At 34.4% G+C, this 27,816-nt stretch overlaps 1 protein-coding gene across 5 annotated transcripts; it reads left to right on the top strand.

Annotated features, from left to right (window-relative positions):
- The first annotated feature begins 165 nt into the window (after positions 1–165).
- Positions 166–27,816, top strand: PLAG1 (PLAG1 zinc finger). Of its 5 annotated transcripts, none has more exons than XM_081953006.1 (4): positions 166–399; positions 13,546–13,649; positions 21,036–21,394; positions 21,883–27,816. In XM_081953006.1, the coding sequence occupies exons 3-4, from the start codon at positions 21,153–21,155 to the stop codon at positions 23,144–23,146; spliced, it is 1,506 nt and encodes a 501-aa protein (XP_081809132.1). In that variant the 5' UTR covers positions 166–399; positions 13,546–13,649; positions 21,036–21,152; the 3' UTR covers positions 23,147–27,816. The 5 variants fall into 5 exon arrangements, with proteins under 5 accessions (XP_081809132.1, XP_081809133.1, XP_081809131.1 ...); XM_081953007.1 differs by having other exon boundaries at positions 13,546–13,686; XM_081953005.1 differs by having other exon boundaries at positions 13,546–13,707.

Here is a 27,816-nt window from a genome sequence, read left to right as displayed (position 1 = left end):
GGCCGAAGCTCTTTGAAAGGCAGCGGCAAGCCGCCGCAGACTGGCCAATCTTTGCTCGGTTCCTCCCCGGCCTATCCCGAGCGGCGTTTCCTCCCACCAACGGGGCAAGCTGTGAGCGCGAAAGGCGCCACCGACTGGGCGCGGCTAGGAGGCTGAGTGACAGGGGGAGGTGTCCAACCCGCGGCGTGTGTGGGCGGCTGGCGGTGTGGGCGCGGCGTGTGCGGCAGGCTGAGCTGCACCGCAGCGCATACACTACAATGGCTGCTGGAAAGAGGGGAAAGCAAACAATTTCCAGGCCCGCCGCGTCCAGCCCGAAATATGGGGAAAAAATTACAGAAAAATCGGAGAACCCTGTAAAAGGCGGGAAGCGGGCGCTGAAGGGATGCTGAGGCTCCCGGGGTGAGTCTGCTGTGGGTTGGGGGTTCTGCAGCCGGGGTTCAGCAGGGAAATATTAGGGTTATTTAAATTCTGAAGGGGGAGGAGGAGGAGGAGGAGGGACGCGAAGAGCGAAGCAACAGCAGCCGGAGCAGGGATGGGGAAGGTTTGCGCGGCTCCATCTCTCTTTTTAGCCCTTCTGGGCTTCTTGGGGGATCCCTGAATCCAGCCCGGAAAGGCACCCTAAAAGTAAGCCTCGCTTTCTCCAGACTTTGCTGGGACTACTATCTTCCCCGCTTGCCCTCCCCCCCTCCCCTTTGCCTCGGTCCGGGTTTCTTGCAACGGTGAAGAAGTGCCCCCCCACCCGCGCGCGCTTGTTTCAGTAAGTGGGGAGTTTGCAGAAACTTGGGAGAAAAGTCCCCCCCCCTCGCACACACACTTCGTCTCTCTGTATGTGTGTCTTCTCCACCCCCTCCTTCCCCTGAGCTCCAGCGTCTGTGCTGTGAATCTAGTGACAGCCGCGGTAGCAGCAGCAGCAGCAGCGAGGAAGGAGCGGAAGACATTAGAGTCCGCGGTGCCCCAAAATGAGAGAAAATTAATGAAAATTCAGCGGTGTCGCCGAATCGGACACACTTTGCGCAGAAACGTTGCTAGGGGATTGCTCTTCCCGGACGGAGTCCCGGGGTGCTCGCAGATGAAGCTTTAGGGGGATCTCTGGAGTCACTTTGGGACATCCAGCGCCCTTCTCCCTCTTTTCATTGGACAAAAGTTTTTTTTTCCGCTTCCCCCCATCCCGCAGCATAAAGAAACGAATTTGCCTCCTTTTTGACTTCGGCGGATCCGGATGCTTTCTTTCCCTTTTCTCCTGTGGGTTTGGAAGAGAAGCTTAGGAAGGCGAGCAAGGTTGAGGGTGGGCAGCATAGGGGAGCGGCGGGGTTCGTTAACTGAAAGCAGGAGAGATCCGGAGAGAGAGAGCAGGGACAGCTTGTTGTCAGTATTATAAACAACCAAAATGGAGGGAGAACTGAGGCATATAACAAAATTAAAAATAGCTTGAAAATTCCTAAAAAAAATCCCCAAGTCGCCCGAGCTCCCGAATTGGCCCTGAAAAGATCACACTGAACCCGCACACCTTCGTGTTGATTTTTAATACTCTCGGAGAGCAAGGAGTTAAAATCGATGCCTATTTTTGTTGTTGATGATCGCTTTAGAAAGGCAAAAGCCCTTTTACAGCTCATTCCCGACACTGCGAGAACGTGAAAAACCCCTTTCTTCCTTGAATGGTGGCGGGAGGTGGGAATGCACGAGCTGCACAGCTTTAGGGCAATGTGGAGCTGATTGCGAAGAAGGTAACTGCTACGTTTGCCAAACTTTGTACCTTCCTTTTCTTTGTCTGGGGGGTGGTGGTAGAAGCATAGATGGAAGAAAGGGGAGGTGGCGCGAAATGAATTGCCTCGAGATTGCCTTTCTGTCTCTCTCCCAGTTATGATATAATGCAGTGTAAAAAATGTAAACCTCTCCTGTCTATAGAATATGTTTAGGCTGATTGTGGATCTCAAGTGTTTGGGGTTCCTCTTTGTAAAGTGCATTCTGTTTGTACAATGCGGAGTTAAAGCAGCAGCGTTCCTTAGAATGAACTGGCAGAAAATACATGTAGTGAGATTCTGGGAGAGAACCGGTGACTTGGTCTAGCATACCTACTTCACTTGGTTTGTATTTTACAAAGCTTGCAATCTATAGTTTTCTCCAGATAAAAACGATGTGTTCTTTGCATCACATTAAAGTTGATGTGAAAGTGCTGCTGATGTTGGTTTCCACGTGGGATCAGAGACAGAGCAGGGTATCTTAAAGAGACAGCTCCTCTTTTAGCTATCCTCACCTATGTCACTCTAGCTAAGGCAACGCAGTTGTCCTGTATTTGCTAAAATGTAAAGCCACACATTAAACTCAGAAGGGAGACTATGACCCTTAAGCTGACAGAGTTGCACTAGTTCCAGTGTGATTCCTATGGATATTGATTGGATCTATGTATTTACATGCTGTGATGCCATAAGGCTATATTGTACAGTGGCTGAATTTAAATTAAATTGTGCTTTGGAAATTGTTTTTGTAATGTTATGTGTAGAAACTGAAATAGTGTCTGCAAGTTATAGCATTATAATTACTTAGAATAACAAAGTTTCCTTTGTAGTAACATAAATTCAATTGAAGGCATGCGGGAGCTGATAATTACACAATATAGGGGTGGGGGAGGTTGTCAGTTGAAATGAAGTAAAAGTATGTCTTTTTATGATATTCAAACCTGGTCAAAATATATGGCTAGATCACTTAGGGGACCTAATTTGTATGAAATCCTTACATATGCTTATGATGTCTCTGTTGTTTTCATTGAAATACAATATAAAATGAAAGCAGGTGACATTTTTAGAATCAGTGGTTGATAGTCACCTAATAATTTGAAGTTCCAGTGCCTTTTAATATTAGTCTTTGTGATATAGAATTTACCATATATGTTTTAAAAGCTTATAGCAGTATACCTGAAAAAATATTGTAACACCTCTCACCTTTCTCATGCACACACATCTAACACACTTGCTTTTACACAGTATAAATTAGAAAGTGAATTTAGATAAGTATTCTACCCAAAAGGTGACCTTAATGTTGAGATGAAACTTATCACTGTTTATTTTGTGTACATGAACATCTGTTTTAATGTGTCTTTTATGTGAGCAACTGAAAGATTATAGCCTTGTGATCTTGTCACTTCCTTGGATAAATGTATTGACTGTGAACAATCCTGTGGCTTAATACTTTGCACAAAAACACCAAATTTTCAAGTTATCTCTTTTTTAAAAAATTAATCATTGCAATTATTTTTAAAGAATAAGTTCATTTGGGGAAGGAGTAGATTATTTTTAAACTAATGAAGATTCACTTATTTTTGCTATATCTAATACTTCAAATACAATAAAAAAACTTTAAGAAAAACAATCTTTCAAATAACTGATGCATGCCATGTGTTTTAAGAATGTCACTTAAGTAACTGAGATTTGCAGTACATAAGCAATTTTGAATCACCAAGTAAAGTCACGACATTCATAAGTATATATAAAGAAATAAATAGGAAATAGACATATAGTCTTCCATTCTTACCCTAAATACATGATACACTATGGCATTTGCGGATCATGAATAGAAATTTTCAACATTGCCATTACCTTAATGCTGAGTTTTGAGCATGAATCTTGATTTCTCTGGAGTTCACATTAAATTGTATTTCACAGAGGAACAAATAAAATTTATCTGCCTTTTATAATAGAAATGGTCTAAAATAGATTTACAGAACTAGTATTTGATATAGTTTTATGTGGTATACTGATATCATGATAAATTCATTGTTAAAAAATGAATTGTTCTGAAAAATACAACCTGAATTTTATTTTCTTGCTGTTTTATGAATGTTCTCCATTTATAGAAAAGTTTAATGAAATTAAATTAGACTGTTGTTTATCCCTAAATATATTTAAAGGTAAAATATTGAGAAAAGTGTTTGCTTCTAGAATATATTTTATTTTTTTAACAACAGGTGAATTTCTAAATTCTTTTAATCATTTAAAATCTTTAATCTTTTAAAAATTGGATAGAGCTCCAAGAATATAGATATTTTATTACTGAAAATATACAATTCTTTTTTAAAAGTTAAAACAATGTTTTAAGAAGTTATATTGATTATAAAATTCTTGAATTAATATAAAATCCCACCTTCTATTATGCTTTAATGTTAGAAATTTCATAGTTCTTCAGTGCATTTTATTCTCCATGCTACTTTATAATTCAACCTTGTTCCACAAAATCTTTTAAATTTTAGTTAGGTATTCATGCTTGTTGCATGAATAATTCAATTATGATATTCAACCTCTTACTAATATTTTATCAAATGGTTTCTTTCCATTGTAATTTTACTCTTTTGATATAGAGGTTTAAGTTGCTCAGTTTAATGCATTATCTCAGTCATTTATGTAAATTTGTTTTACACTTAGAAAAGTTTTTGAAAACTGCTTTAAATTATGTACTTTACACTTAGAGATTATCATTTGTATCTGATAAGTTTAATTGTAATGGTTTTCACACATGTTAAATTTTAAAGGGATACTGAATATGTGTTAAAGGTTTATAGTATCCAAATCTTCAGTGAGTCACACTAAAATGCTAAAATGTCTTAAGTGATGACAATATCCTTCTGAAAGAAGATAGGGATTAATAATTCCAGTAGATTTCAGCAGAAGGATCTAGTAAATATCTGAATGACAGGCTGGTCACTTTTAACCAATTTAAAAAGTGTTAGAGAACTATGAGAATAAATGAAATATGCAAATATAATTTGTACTTGTCTGAAATAGAATGTTTAAAAGTTTACAGACAGCTACTGCTTTAAGTAAAAGATGCAAGAAACAAAAAATTGTCTATATTTAAAGAAAGAAAGGCAGTTATAAGGTAGTTCTTTCTTTGCAATAATGCAGATTTTTGAGGATGAAACAGAAGAGTGTTTTTCTGAAAAACAGTAAAACTAATTTGTCTTAATTTTATGTATATTTAGTTGCTATTGGATAGTACAATTATATGTATAATGTATTCATATAATCTGTGTGTGTCTGTTGTGTCTGCACAACAATTAGATAACCAAAATTACAGTACTAAGGTAACCATGATATAACTTAGTACTTTCAGTTAATGGTATAAATTTTTGAAAGACCTTTATCTTCAAACAACTAGTATGCATATATTTGTTAAAAATTACAATTCTTATCTATTTTAACAATTGCTTAATCCTGTATATTACTGCAAAAATACCCAGAGTTGTGAATGTGTAGAAATTAGTACTTTGTAGAAATTATAAAACTTAGTACTATAAGTGGAAAAAAAGGTTTATTAAAATTAAAAAGCTTTCTTAATCTGTTCCCAAATGAACCTCTTACCATGTATTTGTATATTTTTGCTCCAGACCACTAAATACCCAAACAGTTAAGAGATATAATTTAAAGTGTGACATCTGTTGTAATTTTTCAAAACAAAAATGTGGAGCAAGATATATGAAATGAGAATCAACTTCATTTCATATCTCTCTGAAAGGTTAGGGATATGCTGTTCTATTGGAGCTAAATGAGCCAAGAGACTTGGGGAAAAAAGAAATAGGAACATGAAGAAAGATAATGGAAACATACTTAGAAGGGAAAAAATGAAAAAACGAAAAGAAAATATATTTGGAAAAACTATTGTAATCACATTTGTGGTGTGTATGTGCAGAATATCCCTGGAAATCAGATTAAAAGTTTTTAGCAGACATTAGCTTTTAGGCAGTTGTCAGCTAAAATTAATTTTTAAAAGGCTAATATGATCTATGTAATGATGGGATAAACTGGATCACTTTCCATTTTAATAAATGGAATATTTGTGTTTTTATCATATTTTTTGAAAAATTGAAAAGAGTATCTTTTTATGTTACATTATGTGGATATACATTTATCTATGGAATTCAGAATGCTGTTGTAAAAACAATTTTTTTAAAATATCAGCACAACAATTGATGACTAAGAGAGGAGTTGTAATTGGCTGGAAAAAAGATACATAGATGAAAATAATCGTAGAAATACTGTATACTTTTGTTCTAAAATAATAGGGATACTTTTTGCTAAATTTAATTCTTTGACAAATCATTTCCTAACATTTTCACAATTATTTGTATAACATGCAAAGATACAGTATTTTTTTATTGATGCTATATTTTAAACTACATATTTTTGTTTGAGACTTCAAAGGGAAGGAATTTTGCAACTTATATTCTAGAATCACATTTGTTCAGAAATAATTTATATTTTAGATATATGATATATATGATTTAATTTTTTTGTGTCACTGAAATTAAAATTGATTTTTCTTGATCGAAATAGAATTGGATGTTTGGTAAATACTGTTTCAGTCTAATGTTCCATTATGTAATTCAAATTACATTGAATTAATGGTCCAGTAAATGTACAATTGGATTAGGAATACTGTGAATTTTTCCCATAGATATTAAAATTATATTGCTAGCCTTATTCATGTACTGTTTATTCTGGTTAAAATACATACAACATATATTATAAGCCTATTTACTTCCTGTCTTACATCCTCCTAAGTGTATGGAATAATGGACAAAAACTATTTGTCATGAATGACATTTCAAATGTGGAAGTTACATACAAGTCTCTCCAAACACTGTTCTAGTGCAATATTATTTTTTTCTTACTAAAGGATATATCCTTGTTGTATATGTATGCTTGCTTGCTTGCTTGCTAGCTAGCTTACTGATGCCTGCTTCTTACTAGTTAATTTGGCTTCTGAATGATTGATTTTCTCTTTTTAGTTTTGCCAGATTCTTAGATAAAATGATTAATTTTCTTTAATAATCATACAAAACATGTTGAAATAATCTAACCTACAGTGTAAGATATATAAAGTGTATTATCACAGTATTTTAGATTTTGCTCAAAACTGAGCAAAGTTTTAAATACTGTACATAACACCATTTATATGTATGCTTAAAAGAAAGATTCTGGGAAAGATTTGTAATGGAATAATTTGTATTTTCTTATATTAAAAAAATAGTCCGTAATAGATGAAATTAGTTTGCAATGGTTTTAGTATGGTACAAACATGGGAATTTCCTTAATTATCCTAAAGTTGCAGGGAATATTAATACAAGTTCTAGTTTTTTTAAAAAATGATAGACATTTATTTGGTTTTGTAATAAAATTACAACTGTGCATTTGAAGACAAACTTATATTTCAGTATCCATGATTTCATTATACTACAAGTTGCTTTTAATAACAAGAAGTTGAAATTGGAAGCAAACCATAAACCACATTGAAATGGGAACTAAATTCTGAGACTTAACTATCTGACAAACTGGATCTACATCTTGTTCATTTTGCATATATACAAAATACATTTAGTAAAATTTATGTGTATGGACGAAAAAAAAAGCTTGGGCTACAATTAATGAAAGCCTATGCCCAGAAAATATTTGAGTTTTTAAAGGGCCACAAGATTACTTAAATATTGCAGTATGTGATTTACCTAGTTTTCTTTTATTTCTAGATGAATGTATTAAAAAAATACTCAAAACCATAAAGTTTGCTCAATTCATTTATAACTGGTTTTCTTAGTTATACGTATGATAGCAGACAGCTTCTAGGGGAGTAAATGAATTTGTGGTAGATTCCACAAATCTTCCAGTAATAAAATGCAAATTATATAACAAGAATTTAGTTATTACTATTTCATATACTCTCTGAATAACAATATCCTTGCTTAATATGATAAATAACATTCTAGACAGTATTAATGGAAATTGTGTGTAATAAATAGTTTTCATATTTACTAAAGTGGTCGAAACCTGTTAAGTTAAAAAAATTATTAAAGTTTTAGGAAACTCATCTCTATCCAAGAAATTAAAGCAATCTCAACTATCTACATACATTAGATTTTGCTTAGGTCTGAACTGCAAAAACAAGTGCAATTTAATATGATTCTAGTTTTTGCATAAGACAGTGAGCAGTCCTGTATGTATGTAGTTTTTCTAGACACAAGAGCACTCTGATCTTGCGTCATAATTAAAGAATTAAATGTAATTGAGAAATGAGTCCAGTGAACTGGATCCAAAATTTCCTTGCTGGTTTTTTTTTTTTAATGCTAAGGCATTTTTCTTTATTCTGCAGTCTTTTTGCCTTTTACAACTGAGAAGATAGTGTGGCAAACTGCAAAAATAATGAACAGGCAATATAGTGTTAGGTAAAGTTAATACAGTACTACACTGAAATCTACATTCCATTTTAAAGTTCTGCATTTTTGCAATATTAATATCAAATCAAATGTGAAAGACATTCCCTGAAAGCTTTTGTAACTGATGTATTTATCAGTTTTAATGCAGAAAAACAGAATAATTGTATTTCTGAAAAGATATACTGATATCATTTATAAAAGTATAAATTAGTAATTTCTTTCAAAAACGATTCTATTTTGATAACATGATCATAGGAATGTTGCAACAGTTGTAAGGGTGAAAACCAGTCATGAGTCACTTTTTTCAGTGCTGTTATAACTTTGAATGGTCACTAAACGAATAGTTGTAAGTCTAGGACAACCGGCACTTCCACAGACAATGCTAGTTCCAAAAGAATTCTCAACCTGAAGATCTTGACCTTTTCCTTGATAAATGACTATCAAGTATGGAAGTTCAAGATGAATAACAGTAAAATAAACGTTTGCAATATGGTTGAAGAATTGTTGGTGTCCAAAGAATCCTACGATTGTTGCAAATAAATATTATTTAAGAATTTATATAGCATGAGATAATATTATAATTTTAATCTCTTGTTTCATTGCCTGGAAGAATTTTACTTAAATAATTCATTAACATTGATGTAATAATGATAATATGAAAGGAAAGAGAAGTTATATTTTTTAACACCTGCATAAGTAGGTGTTAAGGGGGTGTGCCTCACTGAGATATTTTAGTTTGAAGTCGCTGTTATGGTAAGACTGCTTCCTTATGCAGCAATTTGTTTTTCTATATACAAGTGCATAATCTACAGAAATTAAAACAAAGAATTACTTTGAGGAACATAATCATACTTTACCTATCAGTGGTTAATGGTTAATTGCTGGTTTAGGAAACCCTTCCCATCCCATCTTAGTACAAGCCTCCAAGAGTTACCTGGAACAAAGCTCCACAAATAAAGATTATACCAGATATTACTGTTCGGTAATAGAATCATTAGGATACTTTTTTTAAAAAAAAGCCTTAATATTGAAGTGGGAGAAATTTTCAGTAGGGTTTTCATTAGGTCTTGCCTTCTCAGCTGTAATCCATAGCATCAACAGGAACTTTTTAAAAATGTTGCTGTTAGGTATGCAATTTTACACGTTCAATGAACACAAAATTGGAGAATGGAGGTATTAGTTTAGTATCAAGAGTGAAGATGTGAACTCAAGTATTACAATTTACTCTATGTTGAAGAATCATTTATGTCCTTTGTACAACAGTTAGGCCAAGTATAGAAGTTTAGAATTCAAGCCACTTATATAAATTTCAAAATGTGCTTTCAGAATTCAATTAGTTTATATCTTTTTAAGTAAAAAATAAAATGTTGGGCTTTCTTCAACAATAACGTTTGTTTTTTTTAAACAATAACAAAGCATGTTATTGTCTTTAATTTAAATATTAGAAGGTAAAAAAATTACAATGAAACCTCAATTTACCAAAACTCTATGCAACAGACTGTGTGGAATAGATCAATTGTGATTACTTGTAATTTGTGTAATAAAAATATATATAAAACACAAAGATAATGTTCTAAAAATGTATGGTCGTGTGAATAGTGAGGATCCTATCTTCCCAATTAGTCTACTAAAATGAAAATTATTATTAATAATGTGATTATTATTTTTGAAGTCCTAGTGACTTTTGAAAAACAAAAACCTTTCCTGAAAGGATGAACAAGCCATGTGCTTTGGAAGAATCATACAACTGCTATGAAGGATTGTATATGCATATGTAGACTCGTCTATGGAGTCAGAGAACAGTTGCCTGTGCAAACACATGAATGCAACTGGAACCATTTTTAATCATCTGCACAAGCCTTCCAGACATACATCTGTGCCACGATTTTATGCAAAGCAAGTGCTTTGCATAACTTTATTTTATTGTAATATAAAATTACTAGTAATATAATATAGTAATTTTGTAGTAATATTACAGACTAATTGTTCATTGTGGTGGTAATCGCTTTGAAGTTATCAAAAGTAATACAGAGGAATAGGAGCTTTTGAACAAACTACAAAGATAGTTTTTGCTTACTCCAGGTAATGTTTTAAACTGTTCATTTTTTGTTATAAAAATAATTACCCACAATATATAGACAACATACAAAATCAATGCAAGATCTGTCTTTAGTATTGTTAGCCATTTCTTTATATGTACATATAGTTTGCATTGCTACCTAGGATGGAGTGGATAATCAAAGTCATTTTTTTAATTTATCAAATTTATATAACTGCCCATCCCACCAAATGCAGTTCTGGACAACACACAACAAATGGGTGAAACCACATATAAAAAGTACAGATATAAAAGATATTAAAATCACATTAACAGTAAATTTTATATGAGGTACATCCCTAGGCAAAGAGGAAATTAAAAATAGTCATCTCAGCGATTGAGTATCAGCTGTTGGGTAGAAGCAGGACCTAAGGTGGGTAGAATTTTAGGATTACAGAATAGTCTAGCTTTTTCCTTATGGCAGTCCAGTCATCTTATGACAAATGCCTTAAATGCATATAAAATGAATAGTAACTTCCAATAGAATAGTGTTGAACAGGAGAATTTGTAGTCATCTAAAAAACGTGTTTCCTGGTTTGGAGAAAATATATATCCAAAAATTTGGAATGAAACAACAGCAGGCAGAAGCTACCTCTGTGTGTCTGCAATATATTGGAATATTTCTCAAAAATGAATCTGCCATAGCTGAAAAAGATGTATAAATAAAACAATTTTTTATCCAGTACAGAAATACGGCATACTTTTTGCCCCCCAAGTCTATTGTAGTGAATTATGGTCATTAAAGGTCTTTTAATAAGCCACTGAACAACTCTACCTGCATGGTTGGATGCCTTTTGTTTGTTTAAATTAGCTGCAGAAGATTTTTTAGTTTTGCTGCCGACTAAAAATATAGCTTTGGGAGAAATTGCTTTAGCAGAATGTTTGCTTTAGGAAAATTAATGCTTCTTTAGAAACTGTCATGTTTCAAAAGCGATCCCATTCTCACTTTGTACATTGATAGATATTACAAACACCATGGCTTTCCAGAATAATATCGAAAGAATGTGACCTATAAGGACTGTTGCTATTGCTTAAAGAAATAAGAAACACATCACAATATTGATACTTTTATAAAAATGTGTCTGAGCAAGTTAGAGGTTGTTCATCTTCAGCGCAAGCCAGACAAACTATTTTAGGATGATATGTGAATCCAGGCAAAGGTTCTTTTTTCCTCTACACTACAGTCCCAGCACTTAGATTGATATTCAGGATGACTGGAAAGATGAGAATGTCTCTTTTCAACTTGCTGGACGGATTGAGTAAAAGAGACTGCAGGCTGGAAGTGGCAACCTGAAGCTTGCATCCACCCATGGCCCAGAAGTGTTTGAAGCTAGATAGTTGTCTAGCCAACTATCTTTCTATGTCATAAACAGCCAAGTAATGCTTTTTGCAAACTAGTTTGCAAAATGACTAAGCATATTGTCTGAACATTAGATTATGTTACCTATAAAACACTTTAAACTGTTCAACTCTAAGTCATGAATGCATATTAAAGTTTGCAGGAGATCAGAAATACTTTGTATTCAGAGAATCCCCGTAAATAATTAGCAAGCTAGAGACATCATTGTCCTTGTCACATGCAGCAGGAGTATATTCTTATAGTGAGATGTGATAATGTAAGACTGGATTCACACATAAAGCTAAGTTATAAAGGATGTTTGGTCATTTTGCTTAACATATTATGTGATTCTAGTAATCAGGTTGGCTTGCTAAAAATTACCATAAATGAATGACACTAACATTTTAGAAGTTCTGCATACCATGAAATTAAATTTGATGACAGTCAGGTTTTCATAGTTGTGGAAACAAAGGGCTGCATCATTAATACTATCAAATATATTATAATTAACAGACATCATAAAAATTGTTAGAATAAATACAGGGACATAGAATTATTGATCCCAATACATCAAATAGATGTATGAAATATAGGAAGATTTGTCCTTATCTGTCCTTAGTTATGACAACTATATCTGTCATTGTCAACTTAAATGAAGTCCTATTGTTTTAGTGAATAATTTTGTTTTCCTCCAGCTTTCCCTTTCATGCGCACCAAATTCTGCATATTCCAATAATAGTAATAAATGCAGAATATATAGAAAGTTTTACTTGAAATAGACGGAGATATTTTTTAATACATGGAAACAATAACATTGGATGTATGAGCTTGTGTGTCACCATAACATTATTTTGAAACCAGTACCTTGCTTGAGTGATATATCATGTTTGTTCATTTTTCATGCTTCTACAGTATGCTTTAACAAGAATTTTCAGAAGCAGACTAGGGAAGAACCTTGGTGTTGCATCGAAAATTGAAGACCATAGAGGAGACTCTCATTATCACAGGCTTCTTTCAGTAAAGTAATTTATGTGTCATGTGGGAGGGTGATGGAGAAAAGATAGTAGTTGTAATGTTATTTGATTTGTTTTGTATGGTTTGATGTAGTTTGTTAACCTAACCTGCAGAGAAAAGAGATTGAAGCTGACAGACCAAAACATATGCAGAGGTATAGAACTTAATTGTAAGCAGGCATAATACAAAGTGAAATGCAGCGTACAGCATGTGAAAGTTTTACTGAATATCAGAGCTTAAAATGAGTATGCTTTTTCATGCAGTAATACATTTCTAGGCACTTGTTTCTTCAACAAAACTTTTTGTACTCCTGAAATAACTTTTTTTTCTAATCATGGGTGTACATATATCTTTTCCTCAACAAATACATCTAAAACTGCAGTTTGTATACATAATCCAATATCTGTCAGCTGAAAAATGACTATTTAACTATCATGAATGCAGCCCTGGAAACGTGGATCTGATTCACTTTTAACACTTACTATATGCCATGAAATGCATTTTTGAAAACACTGTCCTATATTTTCTTGTCTTGTCAATGCAATCCTGGACCTTGGGGTTTTTTTAATCAGTTATTTCCAAGTTTGTATTTCCAAGTTTGATTTTTAGATTAATGGGTCATGTTTTGTATAGCAATATTTGATGCACCGAGTTGTGTTTATACATATATCTGTTGCTATATAATGTTTCTCTAACTTCAAGATGTTTGGCGTGAACAGTTTACATGGTTGGTTTATTCAGCTATTTTCCTGAAAATTGTTTAAATAGAAAGGCAAGTTATATGTTCATAAAATAAAGGTACCATGTAGGCTGCCATAACAGAAACTCAGTACAAATTGTGTTAAATATTTGGATCATATGATGTCTAGCTCTTTTTTTTTCTTTCTTTTTTTTCAGATCAACAAAAATGGGAAGCAGTAGATTCTGGTTTACTTCTAGAAATGTCAGTGGAACTGGTTAAGACCAAAATCTGAAGTTTTATCTTCGTTGCCCATCACCAGGTGTGCACTGACAGAGGCTACCATAAAACTATTTTGAGTATGAACATCTTTTAAAATGGTATAATATATATATATGAAAGTATTGTTTTGTTATATAATTTTAAATAGTAGTTGCTACTGTATTATTCATTTTACAGTTGTGAAAGAACGAATGTGAATAATGTGTACTGAAGCTGAAGATAGACATTGCTCAAATTTTTTTCAGCTGGTCTTTGAGAAGTGTAATATTTGAGCAACAATATTAAATACTGTCTGCATTGCTCAGCCTGTACATCCACAATTGAATTAGCAATATTTGACAACTACAAATAATAAGCTAGTGTTTTAATTATTTAGAAATTTACCCTAGGGATAACAGAACCAAAAGCAGCTGGGCTTCAAAACACTATGCACATTGTTCATCATTTACATGAGAACTTCTCTGATAATCTTTTTCTGCACTGTTCCTCATATATATTTTCTCACTCTCTACCAAAAAAAACCCTCACTCCCTACTGCTTTCGAAAACCAATCATTTTTTGTGGTATTATTCAATAATGTAATTTTAAGGGAAGATCAGTTTTCTCTTCAGATAATTCACATGCCCACACCTTTTTCGATCCAGGCCCAAATCCTTTTGTTTTGTTTTTTAAAGGACCTATAATTCTGAATTTTATTATAACTTGAATTCACATAATTAATTCATAATTAATTAATTCATAATCAAATAAGTTTAGAGCAGCAGGCAATAAGTGCTATTTTCCTTTCTCTCATGGGTTGAATAAATGTACATCTTTTGGGGATCACAGGCTGCATGATTTCAGATGGTAAGTCACATCCAGCCCATAGACTAATAATGGCTAACCTTTTTTGGCTCCCATGCCAAAGCAGGGGGAACGCAGGGGGGATCATGTGCAGCGTGCCACACCAATAATGCTATGTGTGCGACCCAGTGACATGTGCGCGCGACCAGCAAGCCCCCCCCCCCTGCTTTTGGCACAGTTTTTTTCGCCCTCCCCAGCCTCCAGAGGCTTTCTAAGAGCCTGGGGAGAGTGAAAACAACACTCCCCCTAGACGCCCTCCGGAGGCTTCAGGAGCTTGAGGACTACCTGTAAAATGCTTCCTTTTTCATCTGAACCCGAGGCTCTTATTATGTAGCATATTATTAATATTATGGAACCTATACTGCATAGTTCCAAGATGCAATGAATGTAACACCTATGTGTCCTGTGAACTTTTGTAGTTATTCTTGAAAAAATGAACATTTGTTGGTATATGCTGTGCACTGGGGAAAAGAAAGCAGACTTAAACTGATAGGGCCAATTCCCTATTTGTAGGATATGCTATAGTGGGAAGAATGGATTGGTGAAAATCACTGTCCCTTTTTCTCCAACAAAATTCTGCTGAAGCATTATTTGAAGCCAACTAATACAAAGAACAGGGGAGATGGTAAGAAAGAAGAGTTTAATTTATTACCCTTAGTTGAATTTTCTAAAAAGATTTTATCACAGCTGGGCTTGAAGATCAATATTAAATACGGACAGGAAAAATATGTTGGAGACAGCTAATTTACAAAATGGGAATGTAGAGTCTGAGAGGTAAGGGTTCTGTTGGCCATCACAACCTAAGGTGCATTTATTTTTAAGAATGTGAAGATTAACTAATGGGAAAATAGTGAGCAATACAAGATGTCAATTCTTTCCTGCTCCATAATGCAATTCTGTAAAATCTCTTGCGTTTTATTGTTTTTCTTTCTCTGCTTACTCACAGGTTTTTTTAGTGTTCTTTAATCATCATAATAGAATCTACAATGTTTCACTTATTAGTTCCACATCTTTATATACTTTATTAGTTAAATAGGCATTAGTGTTAATAAGAATAGTTACAAGGCTAGCTTTTTTTAAAAAAATGACTTATTATGATTGTATTACTAATTTGAGTAGAATTATAATTTAAAAATGAGATTCTAAAGTTCAGTCTAATTGAATTAAATATTGAAATTTACAGAGCAACATATATACCAATATTATTAATTTGGTTAAGATTCAGTTGTCTTAGAAACTAGGCCTTCTATTGCTTTAAGACAGGTATCAGTTACTTTTTTATGATTGAAAATGTTCAATGTTCTTCCCTCCCTTAGCATATCAGTTATAATACTGAATTGTTTAAGATATGACAAATTTGTGCTTGATAAATACAAATTGTATATCAAACCCTTTTACCAATAAATAACCCCATCCTCCTGTACTTCAGTTTTTAGAATGATTTCAGACTTTTCTGGTGGCCAATTGTTGTTAAGCAATCAACAGTCTTTTGTGGACCTGATATTTTTTTCTTCCTTAAATGCCATTTCTTCCTCATCATTTTTGAGTTAAAAATAATTATTACTGTATAGCTGCAGTTTTACCAGTCATAGCATTAAAACATGTTTATAAAGAATTCATCAGTTATATTTGCAAAGTGATAAATAAAACTTCCATAGCCTCTTTAATTGCAATTAGAATAAATCTGAAAGATTAGGAGTATTCATGTACTTAAAAGTTAATATCTGCCTACCTAAGACCAAATAAAATTATCTGTCCATATCTTAAACTATTTATCTAAAGTGTTTAATATTTTGATATTTGTGAGAACACCTAAAATAATTCATTTTTATAACATTTGGATTTTAAAATATGTATTCTTTAGAATACTTTTTCCTTAAAAATCATGTATATTTTAAAAGAATTACTTACTGCAATTACTTTTTCCATTACTAAACAAAGGCTATTATACAAAAAGAAGATATTTTACATTGATTATATACTTGCTACATAGCAGTAGTAGCAGCTAGCAAAAACTTCATTTGGATCACATAGTAAATTAAGTCATCATATGAAAAAGCATTGCACTTCTTATTTCTGCCATACCTTTTCCTCTAAAAATTTCTCTGAATATTTGAAACCCCTATTGAACAATATGAGATGGGTTGTAATTTTCTTTTACTTAACAGTCCACTTAAATTGTTCAAGAGGAGACCTGCTTTGCAAGGAGAAAAGTGGGAATGATGAACTTACTAAACTCAAGTTTATTGTAGGATCTAAACCTGTGAATTGGTATACATGGGTATAACAAAAGTCTATCCACTGCAAAATCAGTGAGAGGCAAAAAGAGAGACATAAATATTTATCGTATTTTTGGGAGTATAAGATGCACTGGAGTATAAGACGCACCAAGGTTTTGAAGAGGCAAAATAAAAAGGGGGGGTCGCACTCTGCAAACCTCCCAAAAACGGCCCTTTTTCGCAGAGTGTTCCTGGGAGGGTCCCCCCCCCAAAAAAAACGAGCAAAAAATGGCCTGTTTTTCACAAAAATGGGCCTGGTTTTTGTCAAAAATATTTTATTTATTTATTTATTTTATTCGATTTATAAATCGCTCCCTTTCCACGAAGGGACTCGGGGCGGCGTACAATTAAATATACAAGCATATGACACGGAGGAGGAATATACATAAAACATTTTACAATTCATAAATAAAATAGCCATAAAGTTAAAAGCAGTAACAATAAAATTAAAACAATTAAAATACCCTAAAATTTGAAATTTATCATTTAAAATTGCCAGGGGGATTAGAGAATATAGTTCTAATTTAAGCCAGGCCGGCTAGTCGGAACAGGTGGGTCTTGAGTTTCTTGCGGAAGGAGCGGAGATCGGTAGTTGTCCTAATGTCGGGGGAGAGGTCATTCCAGAGGGCTGGGCCCATCACAGAGAAGGCCCTACTCCTGGGCACCGCCCTCTGGCACTGCTTAGTGGACGGCACCCGGAGGAGTCCCTCTCTGTGAGAGCGAATTGGTCGCAGGGATGTATGGGGCAGGATGCGATCCCGCAGGTAACTAGGTCCTGTGCCATGGAGCGCTTTAAAGATGGTAATCAACACCTTGAAACGCACCCGGTAGACTACAGGGAGCCAGTGCAGCTCGCGCAGGAGAGGTGTTACATGGGAGTACCTCGTACTCCCCATAATTGCCCGCACGGCCGCATTCTGGACCAGCTGCAGTCCCCGGGTGCATCTCAAGGGGAGCCCCATGTAGAGAGCATTGCAGTAGTCCAGACGGGACGTCACCAGCGCATGAGTGACTGTGCAAAGGGCATCCCGGTCCAATAGGGGGCGCAATTGGCGCACCAGGCGAACCTGGTGGAACGCCTCCCTTGCCACGGCTGCCACATGGTCATCCATAGACAGCCGGGCATCTAGGAGGACGCCCAAATTGCGCGCCCGCTCCACGGGGGCCAGTTGCTCACCCCCAGTGGCCAGCGATGGGATCCACTGGTTGAACCGGGGGGCCGGTAGCCACAGCCACTCCGTCTTGGAGGGGTTGAGTTTAAGTCTGTTGTCTCCCATCCAGACCCGTACGGCTTCCAAGCACCAGGACATCATTTCGACGGCCTTGTTGGGGTGGTTCGGGGTGGAGATGTACAGCTGCGTATCATCAGCGTACAGATGGTATCCCACCCGAAAACCATGGATGATCTCACCCAGCGGCTTCATATATGTGTTGAACAGGAGGGGCGAGAGGACCGACCCCTGCGGCACCCCACAAGTGAGCGGCCTCAGGGTCGACCTCTGCTCCCCTGCCAACACACATTGCGTCCGGTCGGAGAGGTAGGAGCAGAACCACCGCAAAACGGTGCCCCTTATCCCCAGCCCCTCCAGCCGGCGCAATAGGATACCATGGTTGATGGTATCAAAAGCCGCTGAGAGGTCTAATAGGACCAGGATAGAGGAACAACCCCTATCTCTGGCCCTCCAGAGATCATCTACCAACACGAATATTGCATGCATAGCCTTTATGAGGATTATAGAGTACCCCTGGGGACTGGGGGGGGGGAAATTGAGCAAAAAATGGCCTGTTTTTCACTCATTTCTGCTTTCCCCAGCCCCCAGGAGCTCTCTGAAAGCCTTCTACAGGCTCTGCACGGCCATTTTGGTGAAGGGGGTGGGGCTTCGGGAGGCACAAAATGCTGTATTCAGTGTATAAGACACACCCAGATTTTCAGCCTCTTTTTTGAGGGAAAAGGGTACGTCTTATACTCTGAAAAATACGGTAATCCCAACTCTGTAGAACCATGTCCATGCAAATGAAAGCTCCATAAATTTCCAGAACAGATTTTGATGTCAAAAGGGAAGGGAGAGAGAGAAAGCGGGGAAAAATCCATTACACTCCATTGCTTGAAATTTATGTTTACAGAAGTATTGGAGTCAATATTATGTTTGTAGTAGAGACCCAAGTAGACATCTAGCAACTAACAGAAAGCAAATACTAGATTATTCAAAGATGTAGAAATGCAGAAATTATTTTAACCAGCTGCTCAAAATTCAGGAACACTGGTTAAAAATAAACATTTGACTGTTGGAACATCAGAAATTCAAATCAAAATTCAAAGTAACATTCAAAATAAAATGTCTAACTAAGATAGTAAATAGAAGTCCAAGGCTAAATTTACTGCTCTTGCCCAACAGTCTTAGTAAGCATTACAGCCTAAACTATGGGCATATACGTAATTCCGTACTTGTCCCTGGCTCCCTTCCTTTTCTCTGATTAAGTATTTGCAAGCTGAGGGTCCAACTTTCTTGTCTGTCTAGACAATTTGCTGATCCAGATGGTGGGCAGAGTTTAATTTTACTGACCTAATAAGGATAATTCATCAGGTTTTTTTCTTTGCAATCTCCCTCAACCCCTACCTGCCCTTCTTTCAAAGCTACCTTTATGCGCTCTGCAAACACTGCTGTTGGTTGCTCTAAGGGAGGTTGGTTTTTAACTTCATTTTAACCCCAACTCAGGATTCACGCAGCCCTTTTTGATAGGTTTCTTAGGCTTCAAATCTAACATGGGGTAAGAAGGGACAAGCCATACTTGTTTCTTGATTTATCTGATAACGTCTTGCCTGACTAAGCCACATAACCCAGAGGAAGTATCTTTACTATCTATTTTCTGGCTCTTAACACATCTTAGTGAAAAATGGTTCTTCTGTTCTAAATAGCTAGCTTATTCTGCAAATAACCAAATTTTAATATATATAAAATACATCCTTAAGAGAAAAAAAGGAAAAGAAAAAAATCAGATTCAATTTTTTAAAACTAAAATAAAATTGAAGTTAATCAGGAAGAAAAATGTTAGGTTAATTTGTGTTTTCTACAAGAAACTACCTTTTTCAGGAAAGTTACAGTTTTTTGTCATTTTTAATATATGTTTTAAGACACGGGTGTCAAACTGACCACATCATGTTGCCGTAACGTGATGCTTTCCCCATTCACGGAGATGGGATGGATGTGACCTGCACGTGACGCATCCTGCGTGCAGGCCACCAGTTTGTAACCCCTGTTTTAAGATATTGGACATTTTAAAAATGGATTTACCAATTAGAAGGACTATACAAAATATATCAAATTCTGTGAAGAAACTAAGCTTTATTCAGCTTATTATGGCATCTTCTATACTTATATTTGTCTTTTTTGAAACTATATGTCAGTTATTCCAATCTATTTCTGTGGCCTTACTATCTGTGATCCCATTTTAATTTTACCTATCTTAGAGTGATACAAATTAAAGCAATTGCACCTATAGTACTAATACTTAGGTTTAGGTAATTTGGATATAAGATATCTAAATAATTAGCTAATAAATATTAGGCCATTTTCATATGTTAAAACATTGCATAGAAAAAAAACTTACTGAATAGTTTATAACTTCAGAATATACCTGGAGGATCTGCATCTGTGAATATTCTCATAATATTTTTTTAAAAAAATATTCAGGATAAGATGTTAAAGAAGGAGCTTGATTAAAAATTTTCTGATTTGCAAATAATAAGAATGATTTGGATTGCCTGTTATGCTTTTATTTTTATATAAAGTTTGGGGTTTTTTTCTATTTTTTACAGATTGTTGCTTTTATATAAGACTTCTAATTCTCTTGCAACTTTATATGAAGATGAGAGATGTAAAAAGTAAAATTAATAATATAAACATGAGACCCTTCAAACATGCAGACCTTCTTTCTATTCTGTAGCATTACTTCCTTATTGCTGTATCTTATAGCATTCATTTTTCACAATGCTATGATTCAGACAACAATCCTTTGGAAGTATATATTAGCCAAATTGAATTTTGATTCTAAAATTTCATGAAACAGATAAATTAGTTCAAAAACCTATAAAGCAGTATGAGGTACTTCAGAGTAAATGTGGATCTGTCCATCCTGAGCAGTGAATTTTGAGCTGTAATAAATAGTCTAAAAAGCGCCTACATATATTACATTAGACCAGCTGAACCTAATTTTATATATGCTTTATTCAAAAGCATCACATAGCAAGTAAACTTCAAAATTAAGTGTAGTTACAAATAGTTGTTTCTTATTTTTTTTTCCAGTCCCCTTTTGCTTTCTTTAACGACCACATGAAACTTGAGAAGCCATCTAAAGCTAAATCATTTAGTGGAGTTGGGCAGTTCCCAAGTGTCCAACAAGAAGGCCTGGTTTAGGCTGCGATGGCCACTGTCATTCCTGGTGATTTGTCAGAAGTAAGAGATACCCAGAAAGTCCCTTCAGGGAAACGTAAGCGTGGTGAATCCAAACCAAGAAAAAACTTTCCTTGCCAACTGTGTGACAAGGCCTTTAACAGTGTTGAGAAATTAAAGGTTCATTCATACTCTCACACAGGAGAGAGGCCCTACAAGTGCACACAACAAGACTGCACCAAGGCCTTTGTTTCTAAGTACAAATTACTAAGGTATTAAACTCTATTTATTTTTCAGATTATATTATGTGTTGGCCATTTTAATATATATCTGTGTACACTCAGCTGACTTTTCTGAGAGGAAATGTTAATTTAGACATCAAATTGTACAATTATAAACTACAGTGCTTAATATTATAAACAAATCTGAATATTGTGTGTGTGTTTTTGAAGAGACAAGTTTAAATCATTTCAGTTATATAAAGTTGTTACAAAGAAATGAATAGACTGAGCACTTTGGGTATGGCTCTAATAAGTAATACTACATAATAAAATGTTAATGTAACTTAAAATCTTTAAAGTATCAGTTGAATAAATTAGCTTATAATGTGTGTTGCTACATTTTAGTATGATATGTATTGTCTGTAGTGACATGTAATGTAAATTTCTTTCAAAAATATTAAGTATTTAGGTACCTTAAAAATGAGCATATGTACCTTCTGGTCAAAATAAATACTTACAGAATATATCTGTGTTTAAAGGCATATGGCTACTCATTCTCCTGAGAAAACCCACAAGTGTAACTATTGTGAGAAAATGTTTCATCGAAAAGATCATCTAAAGAATCACCTACATACACATAATCCCAATAAAGAGGCCTTTAAGTGTGAAGAATGTGGAAAGAACTACAATACGAAGCTTGGATTTAAGCGTCACCTGGCTTTGCATGCTGCAACAAGTGGTGATCTCAATTGTAAAGTATGTTTGCAGACATTTGAAAGCACAGGCGTACTGCTGGAGCACCTAAAAACTCATGCAGGCAAATCATCAGGTGGAGTGAAGGAGAAAAAACACCAGTGTGAACATTGTGATCGACGGTTTTACACCCGAAAGGATGTCCGAAGACACATGGTAGTACACACTGGAAGAAAGGACTTCCTCTGTCAGTATTGTGCACAGAGATTTGGCCGGAAGGATCATCTAACACGGCATATGAAGAAAAGTCATAATCAAGAACTTTTGAAGGTCAAAACAGAGCCAATGGACCTTCTTGACCCATTTACTTGCAGTGTTTCTGTGCCTATAAAGGATGAGCTGCTTCCAGTGATGTCTTTATCTTCCACTGAACTGACATCAAAGCCATTTACAAACACTCTACAATTAAATCTATACAACACACAACTTCAGTCCATGCAGAGTTCAACATCTGCACACCAAATGGTTGCCACATCATTACCTTTAGGAATGCCTTGTCCAATAGATATGGAATCAATCCATCCTTCTCACCAGCTTTCTTTAAAATATCCACTCAGTTCTACCTCATATACAGTTTCTATGACTGAGAAAGACCAGCCATTGAAAGGGGAAATGGAAAGTTACTTAATGGAACTGCAAAGTGGTATGCCTTCTTCATCCCAAGATTCTCGAGCATCATCTTCTAAGTTAGGGTTGGATCCTCAAGTAGGTCCACTAGATGATGGATCTGGGGATGTTTCTCTTTCCAAAAGTTCTGTTTCTATAAGTGAACCTCTAAATACCCCATCACTGGACTTCTCTCAGTTATTCAATTTTATACCAGTAAATGGACCTCCTTTTAATCCTTCTGTTTCTGTGGGAAATCTTGGAATGAGTTACTCACAAGAGGAGGCACACTCATCTATGACTCAGCTTCCTCCACAGGCACAAGACCTTCAAGACCCTGGTAATGGTATTAGTCTTGGGTCTCTTCACTCATTGTCTGCAGCTTTCACTAGCAGTCTAAACACAACCACAACTCTACCACGTTTTCATCAAGCGTTCCAATAAGATGCGAAAATGGCCTTGTGACAAATCTGTAGAAAGCCTTAGATGACTTTAAATACTGTAGTGCCTACTATGTCATTTGTAAATCTACTTTTGTACAGTACCAGTCTCATTAAGCCAGTATAAAATTCAAATTAACTTTTAAAATAGTTTGAATGTGTTTGTTCACAGTTGTTTACTCTGGTTGTTAAAACAATCTGTATCCTCACTGCCAATTTTTAAAAAGTCTATGGAAAAATATTTCCAGAATGTTATGGATCTTTTATTTTAAAGCTTCATTGAGATTTGATAATTTTTATGGTAATTAAATGTGGCTCTTCTGATAATTTTAAGAAAGGAAAAAAACATTAAAAATTCAGTTTCATGAAAAATTTATAAAACAATTGAAACAATGAATTATAAATGAGTACATTTGTTACCAGTATGAAAAATTGTTAAGCTTTTTACATGTAGATTTCTAAGAAGGTCTGAAGGACCTATTATTTTTTCTTAAATAATTTCACAATTAAGGGTGTAAATGTATTGCTTCATTTAAGTGCAATTACAAAGAAGTACGATTTGGCAAAAAAAAAAAGTATGCCTTATTGGCAAATCTAAATAGAGACAAAATTAAGAGCTTACCTTGAAATATAAATATTTATATTTCATCATTCTGTAAATAGCTATCATTTGCTATTCTCATTTAAAAGATGAGTCAAAATCCACCAAAAGGTTTCACATGTTGATTTCAATTGAAGTTAGAAAATGAATGTAAATCCACAAATATGTTTTTTCCATAATTACATTGGAGCTAATCACTTTTGAATTGTATTTCATGACATATATTATCCCCTCTGCAAGACCTTTGATGGTAATCTTCCTTACCACACCTGGGTATTTGGCTAGTGATTTTTTTTCAATGCCAAGAATTTAAAACAGGACTCTCAGGAGTGAAGTAAAAGCATATTGCTTATGCCACTTTTACTTAATATTCAAGGTATTTAGAAAAACTAATAGCAAAACAGCTATTCATGCTGTGTGTCAAATTGCTATTTCTTTTCAAAACACATTCTTATATTCCCAATAACCAAAAGAAAGAAAAACTGTGATATAAAAATGGAAAATGTACTTTTGCTGTAATTTGGAAACATATCCACTGATACCTTTAGACTTTTAAATCATATAATTATGTCTATTCATTAGTGTGGTTAAATACATGAGTGTTAAGTAGTTAAAGGAAATATATTTAACAGAAACAAAGTTGCTCCCATTAAGGAGCTTTGGCTCCCAATATTTGTATCATAAGTTCCTACTTTATCGTAGGAACAATATGCAGGTATGATTTTACTATTTTATACTGATGTATTTAAATTTTATTACTGAATAGTAACTTTTTATAAGTGTTTTGTTCCAAAGGCATTAAAATAAGGATGTATTAATAAGGAAAATACCTTTTCAAATTTTGTAAGCTGCTCCAATATGCTGTGAGAATAATTTCTCAAAGTAGTCATTAGCTCTGCTGCATGATTGCTTCTTTTAGTTTCTATGAAACAGATTGCTAAAATGTATCTTTAATGGAATGATTTGTTCAATATTGCTTTTCAGGCTTTTAGCACCGTTATTTTAATCCCAGGGGTTGGGGGATTTCAGAAAGGAAAAGTCTTTGTCTTTTCAAAGGACTCATATTCTACAAGAAATGTAAATGTCCTTATGTGCCTTTTTTGTAGATAGTGATTACTTTCAACCCTTAAAAATAGAATTGGCTTCAGCTTCATTGTCTTTATCCCAGATTTTTTCATTACTCATAATTGTGTTCCTAGGAAAATACTGTCATTAGACAGATAATTAAAACAAAATTTCACTCATTAAAGAAGTGAAAGTTTTTCATATTTACCACTACATTACTTATAATTTTTGACAGGGTTGGTATGTATAAATCATGTTATAACAATGTTTTCTGTTTTCAGTATTAGTTGCTGGTTACCTTGTTTTTTAAAAAACAAGAACTTGTTTTTCCAGTAATCCTTGATCCATGTTAAAGGTCCATATTGTTATGGCAGCTCTTTCAGGTTCTAAAATGGGATTAATTAGAGAACAGGTGCATTTCAAATTAGCAATAGAATTTCAGACAAGATATTGAACCTCATTCAGTTAGTACTTTACTAAATGGCTACACCTTGTGTGACTGTCACTGAAGATGTATGAATATATGGAAGCAGAATGACAGTATGGGCGTTATTTACACACTAGTGCTTTATGACTATCATTTAAGCAGAGACATTGGCAACTTTAAAATTTCAATTTTAAAGCCTATTTTATAATTATCTGGTTAACTCTTAAGAATGAAGTGTTGTGTGTGCTGGCTGCTCATGCACCACACTTTGTATGCTACGGATTTAAAAATATTATATATGTATATACATATATATATAATTTGCTTATGTTTTATTAGTCGTGAATTGTGGAATAGAGTGATTTATTCATTTGACAGTAGAGGTTTCCAAAAACCATATACTGACTAAAACATGAGCCAGACCTGATTGCTTTATTAAGCTAATAATGAATGTTAAGAGTACATATTTTCAGGATATTTTACCTAGTGAGCTCTTTATGTATTTTACGCTGTGTGTGTGCGTGTGTGTGTGAGTGTGCGTTTTAAACTAAAGCTCGATCAATTTCTGTGTTACACATAATACAAGATATAGCACTTTCAAAACAAAAATATAAATCTTATAAAAATTTCTTGCAGGTTATGCTTTCTGCTTTTTTAAAAGAATATTACTTTTTCAAGTGCCATTAGATGACATATGCAGGCCTTTGGTATAATGCTTTGGGTACAATATGGTAAACAGTGTAACTATTAACAGGTACATCATAAAGTATTCTTTTTTTATCAATTTGCTCTATTGCACAGAACTAGAGTGTCTTTTTAAAGAGTTTTACAGTAGGTTTACACGTTTAAACATGTCTTTTACTGCCATTTAATATCAGTCCAATAATTGAGTGGTTAACCATATTTAGGTGTATACATAGAACTTGGAGGTTGCAGTCATGTGCCCACAATTGATAGCGAAATCCCATACAATTCAATGGGAATGACATTAAGCACAGGGTTTTGACTAACAGGTCCGCCCTGTACATATCATTTGGAGTACCTTTTAAGTTTAGTGAAGTTTAGTATTCATAGAAGGGAAATCTTCAGAATATTAATAAACAGAATTTCAAAGTGTGATATCCTGCCATGCAATGCTATTGTTAAAATTCAACATACCTTGATCTTATGTCTATTAATATAACGAAAAGAATGAAGCTCTTAATTATTTGTCTCATACACTGGTTGATCAGGTTAAAATAATGTGCCTTTGAGTACAAAGATCTCTACATTTACATTAAATGTAAATGAATGACAGCTGCCTATCAACATCATATCAGTATACAGTAAGTTAACCACCCATTTGAAATTAGAGATCATTTAAAGTAAGTCATGTTGATTAACATACCCTTCACCTTTATAAAGGTGCCCACGTGTTGAAAGTCCTTGACTTTCAATAAGTATTTAACCCTAATTAACATAGAACTATTGTTAACTGCATGCAAAAGATTCTTCAGTATCCTCATCAGTGGTACAATTGAACCAGAATGAATGTTTATCTTCTCAGAAACACTCCTACAAATATAGTGGATCATGCTGCTAATATAACTTGGGATACAACTCCTCATGGTGCTACAAATCTCCCTGTCTCATTTAGACTGATGTATTTTTATCCATAGAGAAAGGCCTATACTAGATTTATATATGTATATTTTTATACTGTGACTTAATTTGTCATTAATGAATTTTGTATACCACAATTTTTTCATATACACTTGCAAAACGTAAAAACTTGGACATATATGCCCAAATAAACCTATCATCCAAACTAAACAGAATGGGGCTTTTAAATATGGTGTGAAGTGAAGAACATACTTGTTTATAAAAGCTCTTAAATATTGACAGACTGGGAATTAACATAAAAAGGATAACATCTGAAACAAGCTTGGATTGCTGAAACTATATTTTTAGATAGTGAGAAATGTTTGAACTTGTGTGCTAAAAAGTTTCAGTGATACAGATTTTGAGTCAAAATAGAAAAATGCATTCCAGACTGAATTTGTGTATTTCATTTAAAATTACTATCTTGTGATATGGAAATTTGTGTTGCTTATCATGTATATGTACTTTACAATGTATTCACAAACTACTGTTGTATTTGTATAAAATATAGACAAAAGATTGCATATATATTTTTGTGTATAAGCTCTGTAAAATAGCTATCACATTATGAAGCTGCAGCAGAAATTCATTTTAGACATTCATATCCAAAGAAACAGACTATTTATTGTCCACATACCCTGATAAAAATATAACTTGCTGCTATTAAACAATAGTACTGCAGCTTCTTGCGGCCTACAGTGTTATGTTTGCTGTACAAAAAAGTATGTGAACTCCACAAAATATCAATAAAACTACAAATGGTTTTAGTTATGTACAAAATATGCCTGAATTTAAGCTGCTGTATGTTGTTTATCTGTTGTTCCGGTAACTACTAATGTCTTTGAGTTCCTTTTTATATTTGTGGATAACTGTCAGTTTTACTGTTTGAAAGAAGAATGATAAATAGCATCACTGCATCATTTGGCCTGAGAATAATAAG

This window comes from Natrix helvetica (assembly GCF_964273705.1).
Source record: "Natrix helvetica genome assembly, chromosome: 4".
In the NCBI taxonomy this organism is placed as follows: Eukaryota; Metazoa; Chordata; class Lepidosauria; order Squamata; family Natricidae; genus Natrix; species Natrix helvetica.
The sequence above is the reverse complement of the archived record's forward strand: the minus strand, read 5'-3'. Positions and strand labels throughout refer to the sequence as shown.

Excerpts from the sequence above, each read along its gene's own strand:
- PLAG1 (XM_081953006.1), top strand. The coding sequence starts at position 21,153 with ATGGCCACTGTCATTCCTGGTGATTTGTCAGAAGTAAGAGATACCCAG. Across the intron at positions 21,395-21,882 it reads TCTAAGTACAAATTACTAAG|GCATATGGCTACTCATTCTC; the intron begins GTATTAAACTCT and ends CTGTGTTTAAAG.